General features: G+C 38.3%; 1 protein-coding gene across 1 annotated transcript in view; it reads left to right on the plus strand.

The window, feature by feature from the left end:
- The window catches only part of TSPAN6 (tetraspanin 6), a 53,597-nt gene extending 42,401 nt beyond the window's left edge, over nt 1-11,196 (plus strand). The window contains exons 6-8 of the mRNA XM_053699376.1: nt 745-828; nt 1,075-1,170; nt 9,576-11,196. Of these exons, the coding sequence (XP_053555351.1) occupies nt 745-828; nt 1,075-1,143 (153 nt within the window). The 3' untranslated portion in view covers nt 1,144-1,170; nt 9,576-11,196. The remainder of the gene's footprint in view (nt 1-744; nt 829-1,074; nt 1,171-9,575) is intronic.
- The last annotated feature ends 6,217 nt before the right edge of the window (nt 11,197-17,413 follow it).

Raw genomic sequence — 17,413 nt, forward strand, 5'->3', positions numbered from 1 at the left:
GCTTCGGCAACCTCTTTTTCTTTTTGACTAAGAAGCTTAATCCGCTTAGCCTATGAGACTGCTGGACAGCAGCCTCCTGAAAGGATTACAGCTCATTCCACTAGAGCTGTGGCTTCCACTTGGGCCTTTAAAAATGAGGCTTCTTTTGATCAGATTTGCAAGGCGACGACTTGGTCTTCGCTTCATATTTTTTCAAAATTTTACAAATTTGATACTTTTGCTTCTTCGGAGGCTATATTTGGGAGAGAGGTTTTACGGGCAGTGGTTCCTTCCATTTAAGTTCCTGCCTTGTCCCTCCCTTAATCCGTGTACTTTAGCTTTGGTATTGGTATCCCACAAGTAATGGATGATCTGTGGACTGGATACACCTTACAAGAGAAAACACAATTTATGCTTACCTGATAAATTTCTTTCTCTTGTGGTGTATCCAGTCCACGGCCCGCCCTGTCATTTTAAGGCAGGTAATTTTTAAATTTAAACTACAGTAACCACTGCACCCTATGGCTCCTCCTTTCTCGGCTTGTTTTCGGTCGAATGACTGGCTATGACAGTTAGGGGAGGAGCTATATTACAGCTCTGCTGTGGGTGTCCTCTTGCAACTTCCTGTTGGGAATGAGAATATCCCACAAGTAATGGATGATCCGTGGACTGGATACTCCAGAAGAGAAAGAAATTTATCAGGTAAGCATAAATTGTGTTTTTGTTCCTGCTCTGCTTACAACTTTTGTGATTTTTTTTCCCAAGGGTTGCATTTCTTTGGTAACTACAGTAATGGAGTCAAGAATGGGCGTTGTAGCTGGAGTTTCATTTGGAATTGCTTGTTTTCAGGTGAGTCTGTATTTATACACTAAAAGCTCAATTATCATCAAACTCACTGGCATGGAAAGAATTCATGAGACAAAAAAAAAAGCATTATATTGTTATTGCCTTGTTAGATAATCTTGCCAGACGAGAGAGCTTTAGAGAATCTGATCATAGATTTTTTTTTACATGTTTAAACATGCTTTTTAGTATGTGTCTTTCCCTTGCATCATTAATGTGGCTGATAAACCAATTATGTCTCTTCTTATGTAGCTTGTGGGAATGTTCCTGGCATGTTGCCTCTCTCGTTACATTACAAACAACCAATATGAGATGGTGTAATTGCAGCCCACCGCCAAAGGGATAAAGGTACAATATGCACTTTTTGTTTAAAAAATAGTAATAAGTATAAACATGAGTAATTACTTTCATAGTTGTTATGCATTTAAAAAAGTACAAATTAGAAACTCGCCATAGGCGATGGACTGTGCTTTCTAGAAGCTGTTTGCAAATATGTGTGAAAATACTCTTGTGACCTCTTATTGGTACTGCTGGGTATATCGTATTTAGTTAAATCTTGGAAGACTTTGGCCGCCTCCTCTTCTCATATATAACTTTCCCTCATCCTTGGGGCTTCAACTCTTTTTCCACAAATTTGTATATCTACTGCGACTGTGTGACTTACTTTTTTTTTTTTTAAACTGCCAAAGAAAGAAGATAATTTATTACTGCTGGGAGGTTCTGACCAGTTCATTTCTCGCTGACAGAAGCCCCTTGACAGGGAAATGCAGTGTGTTTGGGTTACCCCCATTGGTCTTTATTAATTTTAAGAACAGGCAAGGTATCCTTTTCTTTTAAAAGGAACGACGAGTCCACAGATTCATCCATTACTTGTGGGATATTATATCCTGCTAACAGGAAGTGGCAAAGAGCACCACAGCAGAGCTGTCTATATAGCTCCTCCCTTAGCTCCACCCCCCAGTCATTCTCTTTGCCTACTCTAAGTACTAGGAAGGGTAAAGTGAAAGAGGTGATAAAATATTAGTTTTTAATTTCTTCAAGCAAGAGTTTTTTGTTTTAAATGGTACCGGTGTGTACTATTTACTCTCAGGCAGCAGATGGATGAAGACTTCTGCCTGGAGGATGATGATCTTAGCATTTGTGACTAAGATCCAGTGCTGTTCCCACAGAGGCTGAGGGGTACAAGAAACTTCAGTGTGAGGAACGTTTTCATGCTATATAGCAGTGAGGTATGTTCAGTAATTTTTTCTGGAGAGACTGTGTATTTCAGAAAGGCTGACAGTATCCCCATGAGGGTAAGGGTAAGCAGTAATCATAAGAGCTATAGAAAGGCATTACTTTGCTTGCATAAGGGGCTAATTACAAAAATGGTTGACACTGTGTTTGAATGTTTGTTGGCAAACGTTTTATGAACTGGGAGTGCTGTTAACGTTTTGTGGGCAATAATGTTTTTTGGGCAACTTTATTGCGGGTACACTTGGCTTATTTTTTGGGTCTCAGAACCCACATGGCTAGTTTAAAACCGCTCTGGTGCGGTTCTTTGAGGCTGTAGAGACATCAAGCGAGATGGGCGGGGCCTATTTTCGCGCCTCAGATGCGCGATTGTTTTCACGCAGCAAGCTCCAACTCCTGAGGGCCCTTGTGAATCTTTTGGGCCAAATCGAAGCTTTAACCCCATAGTTACTATCCCTGAGGGCAGGTAGGCGCCACAGCAGGGCTGTGGCAAGGTGCTGGGGGTGTTTTTTTCCGGATTTAGGCCTAATTTCAATCTGGTTTGCACATTAAAGTGTTAAATGTTAATTTTCCTTGTGGGGCAAACTTAACTACACATATTAAGTCTGCTTGCAAAATTTTGAAAAATTTGGTGCATTTTAAAGCAGTTTTGCAGAACGTGTATGCTTTTTTTCTCTTAAAGGTGCAGTACCGTTTTTTAAGATTGTTATTTTTTCACTAAATAAAGTGTTTTCATGCTTGTTTGTAGCCATTAATAACCTGTACAACATGTCTGACATTGAGGAAAGCCAATGTTCAATGTGTTTAGAAGCCATTGTGGAACCACCACTTAAAATGTTTCCCTCATGCACTGAAAGGGCAATAAATTGCAAAGAACATATTTTAGCTAATAAAAGTATGTCGCAGGATGATTCTCAGTCAGAAGGGAATCGGGTTATGCCATCTAATTCTCCCCAAGTGTCACAACCATTAATGCCCGCACAAGCGATGCCTAGTGCTTCTAATTCTTTCACCCTGCAAGATATGGCCGCAGTTATGAATACTACCCTCACAGAGGTTTTATCTAAGCTGCCTGGGTTGCAGGGGAAGCGCAGTAGGTCTGGTGTGAGAGTAAATACTGAGCCCTCTGACGCTTTATTAGCCATATCAAATGTACCCTCACAATGTTCTGAGTTGGGGGTGAGGGATTTGCTGTCTGAGGGAGAGATTTCTGATTCAGGAAAGATGTTCCCTCAGACAGACTCAGATATGACGGCTTTTAAATTTAAACTAGAACACCTCCGCTTATTGCTCAGGGAGGTTTTAGCGACTCTGGATGATTGTGACCCTATTGTAGTTCCAGAGAAATTGTGTAGAATGGACAGATATCTAGAGGTTCCTGGCTACACTGATGTTTTTCCGGTCCCCAAGAGGATTTCGGACATTGTTACTAAGGAATGGGATAGACCAGGTATTCCGTTCTCTCCCCCTCCTACTTTTAAGAAAATGTTTCCCATATCAGACACCATGCGGGATTCGTGGCAGACGGTCCCTAAGGTGGAGGGAGCTATTTCTACCCTGGCTAAGCGTACAACTATATCTATTGAGGACAGTTGTGCTTTTCAAAGATCCTATGGATAAAAAATTAGAGGGTCTCCTAAAGAAAATATTTGTTCATCAGGGTTTTCTTCTGCAACCTATAGCGTGCATTGTTCCTGTAACTACTGCAGCTGCTTTTTGGTTCGAGGCTCTGGAGGAGGCTCTTCAGGTTGAGACCCCATTAGATGATATTCTGGACAGAATTAGGGCTCTCAAGCTAGCTAATTCTTTCATTACAGATGCCGCTTTTCAACTGGCTAAATTAGCGGCAAAGAATTCAGGTTTTGCCATTTTAGCGCATAGAGCGTTATGGTTTAAGTCCTGGTCTGCTGATGTGTCATCAAAATCTAAGCTTTTAGCTATCCCTTTCAAAGGTAAGACCCTATTCGGGCCTGAACTGAAAGAGATCATTTCAGACATCACTGGAGGGAAAGACCATGCCCTTAATCAGGATAAGACAACTAAGATGAGGACCAAACAAAATAATTTTCGTTCCTTTCGAAACTTCAAAGGTGGTGCCTCTTCCCCTGCTGCAAAACAAGAGGGGAATTTTACTCAATCCATGTCAGTCTGGAGACCTAACCAGACTTGGAACAAAGGTAAACAGGCCAAGAAGCCCGCTGCTGCCATCAAGACAGCATGAAGGGGTAGCCCCCGATCCGGGACTGGATCTAGTAAGGGGCAGACTTTCCCTCTTTGCTCAGGCTTGGGCAACAGACATTCAGGACTCCTGGGCGTTAGAAATCGTAACCCAGGGGTATCTTCTAGGTTTCCAAAATTCTCCTCCAAAGCGGAGATTCCATCTTTCTCAATTGTCTGTAAACCAGACAAAAAGAGAGGCGTTCTTATGCTGTGTAGAAGACCTATATACCATGGGAGTGATCTGCCCAGTTCCGAAAAAAGAACAGGGGCAGGGCTTTTACTGCAATCTGTTTGTAGTTTCCAAAAAAGAGGGAACCTTCAGACCAATTTTAGATCTCAAGATCCTAAACAAATTCCTTCAAGATGGAGACCATTCGGACTATTTTACCAATGATACAGGAGGGTCAATATATGACCACCGTGGACTTAAAGGATGCGTATCTTCACATCCCTATCCACAAAGATCATCACCATTTCCTCAGGTTCGCCTTTCTGGACAAGCATTACCAGTTTGTGGCTCTTCCCTTCGGGTTGGCCACAGCTCCCAGAATTTTCACAAAGATGCTAGGGTCCCTTCTGGCAGTTCTAAGGCCGCGGGGCATAGCAGTGGTGTAGCAGTGGTGCCTTATCTGGACGATATCTTAATTTAGGCGTCAACTTTCCAACTAGCCAAATCTCACACGGATATCGTGTTGGCTTTTCTAAGATCTCATGGGTGGAAGGTGAACGTAAAAAAGAGTTAACTTATCCCCCTCACAAGAGTTTCATTCCTGGGAACTCTGATAGATTCGGTAGACATGAAAATTTTTCTGACGGAGGTCAGGAAATCAAAGATTTTAACCACCTGCCGAACTCTTCATTCCATTCCTCGGCCGTCCGTGGCTCAGTGTATGGAGGTAATCGGACTAATGGTAGTGGCAATGGACATAGTTCCGTTTGCTCGCTTGCATCTCGGACCACTGCAACTATGCATATCAGTGGAATGGGGATTATGCAAATTTATCTCCTCAGATAAATCTGGATCAAGAGACCAGAGACTCTCTTCTTTGGTGGTTGTCACAGGATCATCTGTCCCAGGGACTGTGCTTCCGCAGACCAGCATGGGTTGTAGTGACGATGGACGCCAGCCTCTTGGACTGGGGTGCAGTCTGGAATTCCCTGAAAGCACAGGGTATGTGGACTCAGGAGGAGGCTCTCCTCCCAATAAATATTCTAGAACTGAGAGTGATATTCAATGCGCTTCAGGCGTGGCCTCAGCTGGCTTTGGCCAGATTCATAAGATTCCAGTAGGACAATATCACGACTCTAGCATATATCAATCATCAGGGGGGAACAAAAAGTTCTCTAGCTGATGGAGGTTTCCAAAATAATTTGATGGGCAGAGGCTCACTCTTGCCATCTATCAGCAATCTATATCCCAGGAGTGGAGAACTGGAAGGCGGATTTTCTAAGCGTCAGACTTTTCATCCGGGGGAGTGGGAACTTCATCCGGAGGTGTTTGCACAATTGATTCATCAATGGGGCACACCAGAATTGGATCTGATGGCATCTCGTCAGAATGCCAAACTTCCTTGTTACGGGTCCAGATCGAGGGATCCTCAAGCAGTACTGATAGATTCCATGTATTTACATGAGCTTTTAAGCCTCCAATAGCATTCTAGTTAGCATTATAACAGATCTAATTTAAAGCCAGTATAGTTATCTAATTAATCACGTGTGGATCAGGTTATGCTCTACTCTCAATGCAACTACTCTCGTAGGGTATGAACTATTACTTATTGTCAGGCCTCAGACCCGAAGATCTCTGTAAACTATGGTTAATTTTGACATATATAGAGACAGTAATACCCTCACCTTACTGAAGAAGACCTCAATCATATTATGATCGGGGAACCTACTCCCCGATGAGAGCAGAAAGCAACACCTCTCCCAAAGTATCAAATCTTGTACCCACCTACTATATTAAAGCAGAATATCAGCTGACATTAAAGTTTAATAATCTATCGGCTATGGACATCAGAAAGTCTATGCTACTTTCCCTAGCACTATAGATAAGCCTTTACATCGCTATAGGAGCTTGGAGGGTTTGCAATTCACTATATACATTTATATATCCCTGAAACATTTAAATAAGCTAATATCTAAATATTAGTGCCTATAGTCTACTTAGCTGTGAACTATAACATACAGGGATGAACTGTTTAGCAGAAATCAATTAGATAACCTATAAATTAACTTCCATATATGAATCTTACAGGGTAATAAACAATTTTACAATTAGATATTTAGGGTATAATAATTGAGGTATAACAGTAGCTGGTCAAAATATCAGAAGTTAGCAGTGTAAATAATTTTTCCTCATTAGCACATACGAAATGCACCATCAGACAATAGAGTCGTCATAAAGCAGAATGAGGAATTAGAAGCCCCTGTTATAGGGGAGAAGGGTGAGGTGCAGTATAATTACTGGTTGTCCATATTTTGTGTCAAACTACAAAAGAGTCCAAGGAAAAATAGAGGTGCACAAAGATTCAAGTTATTTCACAGTATATGAGAGTAACCAAGTCCACTTGATAGTGTATCGTGCAGGCTCTCACAAATTTCACATACCTAACCCACACCAGTTTTCACAATGTCTGCGGTGTGCTTAACGATCAAACCGTTCTCTGTGAATGGAGCCCTTTTGCAATTTTGTGAACTAGGTAGCTTGATGGAATGTAACCAATACAACAGATTTAGCTGCCATTGGAGTATAGGGGTATGCGATCCCCAGGATCCTCTTTGTCGTGAGTGTCTGATGTTTCCCCTGGCCTGAGCGATTTGTGGACCAGAGACGATATGTTTGTTTAACAGACCCTGTTGCGGCTGAAGCTACAGTTGTCCTGCGTGGTAGGAAGATCGCCTTGTTGCAGGCTTGCCCATTGTGTGCCTTAGCCTGATCGATCAGCTGCTCCCCTATGTCCACAGTGCGAGGCAAATCGTTTGCTCTAGAATGGGAGACTGCTTCTTCAGAGCCACAGCTCTCAGCGTGTGCTCCCTCCGAAATGTTGCAGCTACAAATAATTGACTCTATGCGTCTCTCCAATCTGGCGTAATGATCAGTTAATAACTTCTCCAAAGTCCCCCATGTCACTCCAGTTACACAGTCCATAATTGTTGCTCGGGTTAGAATGAGATCTGCACTCTGTATGTGGCCACTTAACCCAAATGGCCCGCGGGGGGGAAATGCCACGTTCATGTAGGTAGGAATCAAGTATAGAGACATTAAATATGGCATAAAATAGGTTCCTTCTGCTCGTCCTAATCTCATGCGGCGTTTAACAAAAGCCTGTATTGTAGATTATATCCTCAGATAATAATATAGTTTGGTACATTGTTGAAAACTCCTGACAAGCTGCAGATAATACGTGCTATCATGGCCGCTGCTTGGACACGCCCCGCTTCATCATTTTTAATATGAGTTCAGTTGCCTTTGTAGTTACGCCCCTTTTTTTATTTTTATTTTAGTATTTTATTTGCTTTATGTTTCACATTTTTCTGATTGATTTTTTTTTTTCATTGTCTAGATTAGCCTGAATTGAGGACATCCAGGTCTTTTTTTTTTCCTCTCAAAGGGTTTCAATTCTCAAAATGTTAATCTCTTGCTTTTATAAGGAATAACAAGGAAATCCTCTTGCATTGGGTTGAGGTAGCTAGAATCTTAAGTATTTTATAGTTACAATTTAGGACATGGCTCGACAAACCCAGGAGCCTGGTAGCCACTGGCTCCTAGAATTTTACCCCTGGCTCCTAACTTTTTGGGTTATTCTCCATATTTCTATATACAAATCCAACGGTCTGGCTCCTAAAAATATGCCTGGCTCCTAATTTTTAAACGCATTTGTCAAGCACTGTTTTAGGATATCAAGAACAATTCTTTTTGTTCTTCACTCTTGGCTTAGAAAGGGCAAAACGTTTGTCAGTTGGATTTGTGCCTTCATTCTTTAAAGGGATACAAAATCCAATTTTTTCTTTCATGATTCAGATAGAGCAGCAATTTTAATTAACTTTTTAATTTACTCCTATTATCAATTTTTCTTCGTTCTCTTGCTATCTCTATTTAAAAAGTAGAAATGTAAAGCTTAGGAGCCGGCCTATTTTTGGTTCAGAACCTGGGTTACGCTTGCTTATTGGTTAGCTTAATGTAGTCACCAATAAGCAGGCGCTTTACAGGGGGCTGAACCTAAAATGGGCTGGCTCCTAAGTTTTATATTCCTGCTTTTCAAATAAAGATAGCAAGAGAACGAGGAATAGGAGTTTATTAGAAAGTTAATTAAAATTGTGTGCTCTGACGCATGAAAGAAAAAAATGTGGGTTTAGTATCCCTTTAAGGTTTGCAAGATCAGAAAATCAATCTTCACTTTTTATTTGGACAACTATCTAGGACTTTATCATGAACCAGATAAATATGAAGTCTTAAAACGATGCATGGCAAGTTTGTGACTTCCTGTTCATATTTGCATGTTGTGGTTTTATCCTTGTATAAAGCATTTGGTAATGATGTTGCTTCCTCAAAAAAAAAGTTTTGTTCCCATCTACAGGTTGCTTTAGCAATGTCCCACCAGTACCTAATATCTCACAAGACAAAATGTATGGATAAATCATTTTTTCAATATTCTCTGCGATATCATATGAAGTACAATACTGACGCCCCTTGTGAGCATTTCTCTTTACTCAGTTTTTGTTAACCAATCAAATTATGATACTTGAGTAAATATCTGTGTGCGCTTTTAAGAAGAGAATATATGGCCAGTTTTATACCCCTTTAAGGCCAGATATCTGGCCTTAAATATGTTATCTGTAACATTTTTATCTAAAAAGATCAAATAAAACCGTAATTTTCTCCATTCTAACTAATGTTCTTTGTACCCAGACAACAGCCATCTTTTCTCTGCTTCCGAATCAACTACTTAGCCCTCATATAGTTTAGTTTAGTTCAGGTAGTAACCTCCTAAAACAGGACGTTTGCTTTATTTTCTAAGTAAAGGATTATCCCAAAATGGGTACAAAATACCTAGATGCGGTTGGAAACCATATTGCATATGATATAGTTACGGCTATGTTTCTGACCATGGAAGACAAACTTAACAGATTAGGATTTATACCAGTGTGCTCTCAATATTCTTTGTGACACAACTATAAAGCAAATATAAAATCTTAATTATGTAATAACTAAGTTTTTTCAACACATATTTCATGTTTTGTTTAGGTTTGACTTGTAGCTGCAATAATGCTAATTTGTTTTTATTTATTTTTTTCAGGGAGTTTTCTTTTCCGTTCTCAGCTTCTGAAATTTACCTTCCCATTACCCAACTGTTCTCGCGTAAACATGAAATGGGCTTTCCAGTAACTGCTGCAAATTCATTACACTACAACTGTTTGGCTGACAAATTATAAATATAATCTATATTGTCACAAAGGACCAGGCATTTGCACATTACATTTCCAGAATACTTGTAGCATTAGGAGAACAAAAATGCAATTTATTGTGCTAACTTTGCTTTTACCCAAGGCCTGCGACACCGTATCCATGGTTACACACAGTATATATGTACAGACATAAAAGATCCCTAATTGATCAAACCTTTAGGTGACAGAGTCTTGGAAAGAAATATACTACAGCCATTTGGTGGAGGGTTGGTTGCTTGTGGGAAGCAGTTTTGCATTTACCTAGTAAAAGTTAGCTTGACATTTTATGAATGGCTGTGCCAAAAAAAGTTCATTATTTGTGACAATTAAAAAACAATATTCTTCCAAAAGGCACAGCAAACATTAACATATGTTTATAATTTATGTGTTGATGTATTAGGTTTTGCAACTGAAACCAAAAGGAAATAGACATTTCACGGACCAAAAACACTACAGGATGTTTTACTTCAAAAGAAAAAGATTTAAACTTACAAACTCCTAAGCAATATCACACTGCTCCACCTGCATTATGTGTCATTTCAATAGGGACGTCTAGAAAGCAAACTAGTTGGTAACAGCGTTGGATTTCCAGATAAGATGTCAGGTCATAAAGTAGCAACCGAATAACCAGAAAAATAAATGTTGCAAAATAGCTTTATGCCGCTCAAGGGGAAAATAGAGACAAGTTTTATGGGCCGACCTATCCCCACTATTAGATTCACAATCAGTGCCACAAAAGATAAAATAGAACTTTTGCAGGAATTATGTTATATTATGTAATGCAATGAAAGGATTTTTTGTTTCCAAATCTTAAATCTTTTCTCTTAGTATAGTCTGGATTATTAAATTGTACAGAAATGCATTTTCATAAGCATCTTTTGACGTTGGCATGTACACTATTATACAAATTTTGATTTGAAAACTGACTGGTTTTGTTAAAGGAACATACTCTACCGACAAAGGATATTGAAGTGCTGTTGGCTACTTTAACATTTTGAAAATTGAGCATTTTACATGACCGCATATAACTGCCAAACCTAAATGTCTAGACATAACATTTTCATATTGACATCCTTCTCTGTCTGTAAGTATAGACAGGAAGATTCCTGCTTATGAATATGAGCCTTTTTACCTATTTACATGGTAAATTATTTTGTTGGTATTTAGACACCAATTTTACCTTGCTATTTTATTATAAAGAGGATAAATTATTGTTAAGATGTGTTCAATTTCAGCTACCAGCAGCAATTTCTTTTTAACACTTTGTATTTAGTCTTGATAGTTTCTGCATTTTTAACATATCTTAGTGATTTATTTTTTAAAATAAAAAGGGACTTACCTTGTTTACTGAGACTTGCTAGATTACTGGGATTGGCTAGCAAGCAAGATTGGATGTCAGTATTATACTTTAATGTGAGATTATTTTTCTTGTTTTTGTCTTTATACACAATAAACATATATTTCTCTTCTAAAGTGTCTCACTGTGTTTCAATAACTATTGCACAATCTTAACAATAATATGTGACAATGTAATATCAGGTCTACATAACTACATAAAGTGTGTGTGTGTGCATATATATATATATATATATATATATATATATATATATATATATATATATATATGTATACATACATACATACATACATACATACATACATACATACATACATACATACATACATGTGGCCCTCGGTTTACGCCGGTTCAATTTGCACCGTTTCAGAATAACAACCTTTTTTTTCAGTCACGGGACTGCTATTGAAATGCATTAAAAATCAGTGCACTAATTAAAATACCCAGTAGGTGGAGCTGTCCTTTTGTGTTTCAGCAAAGTTAAAGGGACATGAAGCCCAAAAAAATTATTTCATGATTCAGATAGAGAATACAATTTTAAACAACTTTCTAACTTACTTCTATTATCTAATCTGTTTCATTCTCTTGGTATCATTTGTTGAAGGAGCAGCAATGCACTACTAGTTTCTAATTGAACACATGGGTGAGCCAATGACAATCAGTTTATATATGCAGCTACCAATCAACAGCTAAGACCTATGTTCTCTGCTGCACATGAACTTGCCTAGATAAACATTTCAGCAAAGGATAACAAGAGAAAGAAGCAAATTAAATAATAGAAGTAAATTGAAAAGTTGTTCGAAATTGTATTCTCTATCTGAATCATGAAAGAACATTTTTGGGTTTCATATCCCTTTAAGCTAGTTTAACAGCCTGAAATTGATCTGTGTACACAGATCAGACAAGACCTATTGCGCAAGATTTAGCAGCCACTTCCCTATAATCTTCCTGTCCAGCTGCTTGAAGTGAAGGTGCCTAACTGCCTATTTATCACTGCAGATTGAAATGCATAGAATAGGTGCAGACCCAATATTATCTAACATGCTAACAATTTTGAGAGGGGCCTGGAACTAAACTCCCTCACTTCCCATTGACTTACATTATAAGCTGGATTACAATTTACAACGGTTTCGATTTACAACCATTCCTCCTGCAACCTAACCCTGGTGTAAACTGAGGGCTACTATATATATATATATATATATACACATGTAAGATTTTGACTGTGTGCTATGTTTTTGTGAGCTGCAGTTTCAGCAGCCTTGTTTTAATTTGTCAAATAAATTTTTGGACTTTTTAAATGGAAGTTTTGTGCTTGCTGAATTTATCACTTGTTGCGCATATATATATATATATTCACAGAGGCTGGTGCACTCGCACAAACAGGTGTCCAGTTGCCAGGGTGCTGAATGCAGGTAGAGATAAAGGTAATAGAAGAAAGCACTCGCTGGGCTTAAGGATAAGCAATAGAAGCTTTTATTTACGGGACGTTTTGGGGACAGCTCCCCTTCATCAGACCCATCTGATCTGGTCTGATGAAGGGGAGCTGTCCCTGAAACGTCACGTAAATAAAAGCTTCTATTGCTTATCCTTAAGCCTAGCGAGTGCTTTCTTCTATTACATATATATATATATATATATATATATATATATATATATATATATATATATATATACATCCATACATAGACAAAATCACTGAGATAAATGAAGAGTCATACCATATCTTCCAATAATATAAGATCAATTATCACATCGCCAAAATTCAATGATAGAGCTGACAAAATCTTATAAAACAAACAGGAAGATACCTGTAATGTTCTTAAGATAAAAGAGAAGTGGTATTACCTCCTATGTTCTTTATAGTGGTACCCTGGGAAATATCATATTAACATGGAAAAAGATTCCCATGAACAATGGCCACTCTTGGACCAACTCATACATTTATCAAATACAGAAGGGGTACTACAGGGTATATAGTATTTAAGTACCCCCTAGGAACAATGAAACATTTATAGCAAAGGGATCATTTCCCCAGATGTTAAATAGTGGCCACTCTTGATCACCTACCAAGCTATTAGAAAACAAAAGAGAAAAATAGGGGTAAAAAAAACAAAAAAAAAGGGCCACTTATGGACCTGAAGCTTGAATTAACATATCACCAAATTAAAGGGACAGTAAAGTAAAACAAAAACTTTCATGATTTAAATAGGGCATGTAATTTTAAACAACTTTCCAATTTACTTTTATTACCAATTTTGCTTTGTTCACTTGGTATTCTTAGTTGAAAGCTAAATCTAGGAGGTTCATGTGCTATTTTCTTAGACCTTGAAGACTTCCTCTAATCGGAAAGCATTTTGACAGTTTTTCACCACTAGAGGGCGTTGGTTCATGTGTTTCATATAGATAATATTGAGCTCCGGCACGTGAAGCTCCTAAGAGCAAGCACTGATTGGCTAAAAATGCATGTCTGTCAAAAGAACTGAAATAAGGGGGCAGTTTGCAGAGGCATAGATACAAGGTAATCACAGAGGTGAAACGTATATTATTATAACTGTGTTGTTTATGCAAAATTGGGGAATGGGTAATAAAGGGATTATCTACCTTTTTAAACAACAAACATTCTGGTGTTTATTGTCCCTTTAATGCTAAAATGAACTGTTATCATATAACATAATATCAGAATATAATATTTACACTTGCTTTATTACCATATGAAATGTACACTATTGTGGTGAAGGCTGCTAGTTGTGTCTTAATAAAGATTGAGAGGCATAAAATCTTATAAGGCAATAGCTATTCATCTATATCCTTAAGGACAATTAGTAAATGTACAATAGCCTATGGACAAACCAGAATGTAGAAAGTTACCTCCTTCAAAACTTTCTGCTTCTCAGAACAAAATGTCAATGCTCACTAAATGAAATAAATAGAAAAATGTCGCTTTATTCCCATTACAAAAAACCTCTTGTCTAAATGAAATGCATTATATCTAAAAATAGCACCCCAGGTAGGTTAGAATGAAAAGTTTTATAGTTGCCAAGTGTATAATAGTGATCGTGTCCCATAGTAGTAATCATAAGGCATATTAATAACAATTGCTTATCTGGGGAAGTAAAGACATAAGTAATATCTATGTATACATATATGTATTATTTATTGTTATATTTTATTTATGTCACACCAAAATATTCCGCAGTGCTGTCCATGGGTACAATTCATTTAACCCCTTAAAGACCGAGGACGTGCAGGGTACGTCTTCAAAAAAAAAGGCAGTTAACGCCTGAGGACGTACCCTGCACGTCCTCGGTGTGGAAAGCAGCTGGAAGCGATCCTGCTCGCTTCCAGCTGCTTTCCGGTTATTGCAGTGATGCCTCGATATGGAGGCATCCTGCAATAACCTTAAATGGCCATCCGGTGCAGAGAGAGCCACTCTGTGGCCCTCTCTGCACCGGACATCGATGGCCGGTATCTTTGGTGGGTGGGAGCTGACTTGGGAGGCGGGTGGGCGGCCATCGATGGGCCGGGTAATGTAGAGGGGGGCGGGATCGGGGGCGATGGGGGCGCATGCACGGGGCGGGAGCGGGTGGGAACCGCTACACTACAGAAAAGACTGTGCTAAAAGTTTCAGAAAAAAGCTTTTATTTAAAAAAACAAAACAATCAAAGGTATCTAGGAGGGGGTGGGGGTTTGTTCTTTGGTGGGTAGGGGAGCTACACTGCAGAAAATGGGGAAAAAATAAAAAAGCAACTGTTTTTTTATAAACTGGGTACTGGCAGACAGCTGCCAGTACCCAAGATGGTGGCCATTAAGGCAGAGGGGGAGGGTTAGACAGCTGTTTGGTGGGGGATCAGCCAGGTTGGGGGCTAAGGGGGGCTCCTACACAGCAGCATATGTAAATATGCTTTAAAAAAAACCCAAAAAGCCTAAATATATATTTTATTTTAGTACTGGCAGAGTTGCTGCCAGTACTTAAGATGGCGGGGACAATTGTGGGGTGGGGGAGGGAAGAGAGCTGTTTGGGAGGGATCAGGGGGTCTGATGTTTCAGGTGGGAGGCTGAGCTCTACACTAAATGTGATATTAACCCTGCAAGCTCCCTACAAGCTACCTAATTAACCCCTTCACTGCTAGCTATAATACACGTGTGATGCGCAGCGGCATTTAGCGGCCTTCTAAGTACCAAAAAGCAACGCCAAAGCCATATATGTCTGCTATTTCTGAACAAAGGGGATCCCAGAGAAGCATTTACAACAATTTGTGCCATAATTGCACAAGCTGTTTGTAAATGATTTCAGTGAGAAACCTAAAATTGTGAAAAATTTAACTTTTTTTTTAATTTGATCGCAATTGGCGGTGAAATGGTGGCATGAAATATACCAAAATGGGCCTAGATCATTACTTGGGGTTGTCTACTACACTACACTAAAGCTAAAATTACCCCAAAAAGCTCCCTACATGCTCCCTAATTAACCCCTTCACTGCTGGGCATAATACACGTGTGGTGCACAGTGGCATTTAGCATCCTTCTAATTACCAAAAAGCAACACCAAAGCCATATATGTCTGCTATTTCTGAACAAAGGGGATCCCAAAGAAAAATTTACAATCATTTATGCCATAATTGCACAAGCTGTTTGTAAATAAATTCAGTGAGAAACCAAAAGTTTGTGAAAACATTTGTGAAAAAGTGAACGATTTTTTGTATTTGATCGCATTTGGCGGTGAAATGGTGGCATGAAATATACCAAAATGGGCCTAGATCAATACTTTGGGATGTCTACTAAAAAAAAATATATACATGTCAATGGATATTCAGAGATTCCTGAAAGATATTAGTGTTCTAATGTAACTAGCGCTAATCTTGAAAAAAAAAGTGGTTTGGAAATAGCAAAGTGCTTCTTGTATTTATGGCCCTATAACTTACAAAAAAAGCAAAGAACATGTAAACATTGGGTATTTCTAAACTCAGGACAAAATTTAGAAACTATTTAGCATGGGTGTTTTTTGGTGGTTGCAGATGTGTAACAGATTTTGGGGGTCAAAGTTAGAAAAAGTGTGTTTTTTTCCATTTTTTTCTCATATTTTATATATTTTTTTATAGTAAATTATAAGATATGATGAAAATAATGGTATCTTTAGAAAGTCCATTTAATGGCGAGAAAAACGGTATATAATATGTGTGGGTACAATAAATGAGTAAGAAGAAAATTACAGCTAAACACAAACACCGCAAAAATGTAAAAATAGCCTTGGTCCCAAACGGACAGAAAATGGAAAAGTGCTGTGGTCATTAAAGGGTTAAATAAAACAATATACATACGCCTATTTAATGATATAAAGGGGGCTGAGGTTTAAGTATAATACTATATAACAATGATTTCAGTCAGGGTTTGTAAAAACAATCCTTTTGGGCATCTTGTTTACAGATAGTGTCAGCAAATCTGAGTGACCACCTTTAGCCTTTGTAGAAGGACATATCTTAATTAGAGAGATATGCAAAGTACAAATAAAAACTTAAAATAAGTACAGGGAGTTATCAAAAATGGGTAACCATTCATTCTCCTATTAGCAAATGACTCATCCCAGACCCTTTTTTATTTAACACTTTTGTAATCGAGAAGACGGACATAAAAGTAAATTAAACAGATTAACTCATGGAAAACAAAAGTGTGAGTTACATCTTAGTTACAAGTATTAAAAGGACACAAAACCCAATTTTTTTTTTCTTTTATGATTTAGAAAGCACATGCAATTTTAAACAACTTACTTTATTCTCTTGATATCCTTTGTTGAAAATCACATATATAAATAGGCTCAGAAGCTGCTGATTGGTGGTTGCACATATTCCTAGTGTGAATGGCTCACCCATAAACATTGCTATTTCTTCAAAAACGGATATCTAGAGAGTTAAGCAAATTAGATAATATAAGTAAAATGGAATGTTGTTTAAAATTGTATTCTCTCTCTGAACCATGAAAGAAAAATTTGGGGTTTCATGTCCCTTTAAGAGCAGACTTTTATTAATTAGTATTGTTAAAGGGACATAATAGTCATATGCTAAATCACTTGAAACTGATGCAGTAAAACTGTAAAAAGCTGACAGGAAAATATCACCTGAGCATCTCTATGTAAAAAAGGAAGATATTTTACCTCACAATCTCCTCAGCTCAGCAGAGAAAGTTCTGTGTAAAAAGTTATACTTCACCTGCTCCCAGCTGCAGGTAGAAAAAAAAAAAAAAAAAATAAAGAAATGAACAGCAGCCAATCAGCATTAGCAGTGCTGAGGTCATGAACTCTTACTGTGATCTCATGAGATTTGACTTAACTGTCAT

The sequence above is a fragment of the Bombina bombina genome, chromosome 1 (assembly GCF_027579735.1).
Source record: "Bombina bombina isolate aBomBom1 chromosome 1, aBomBom1.pri, whole genome shotgun sequence".
Taxonomy (NCBI): Eukaryota; Metazoa; Chordata; class Amphibia; order Anura; family Bombinatoridae; genus Bombina; species Bombina bombina.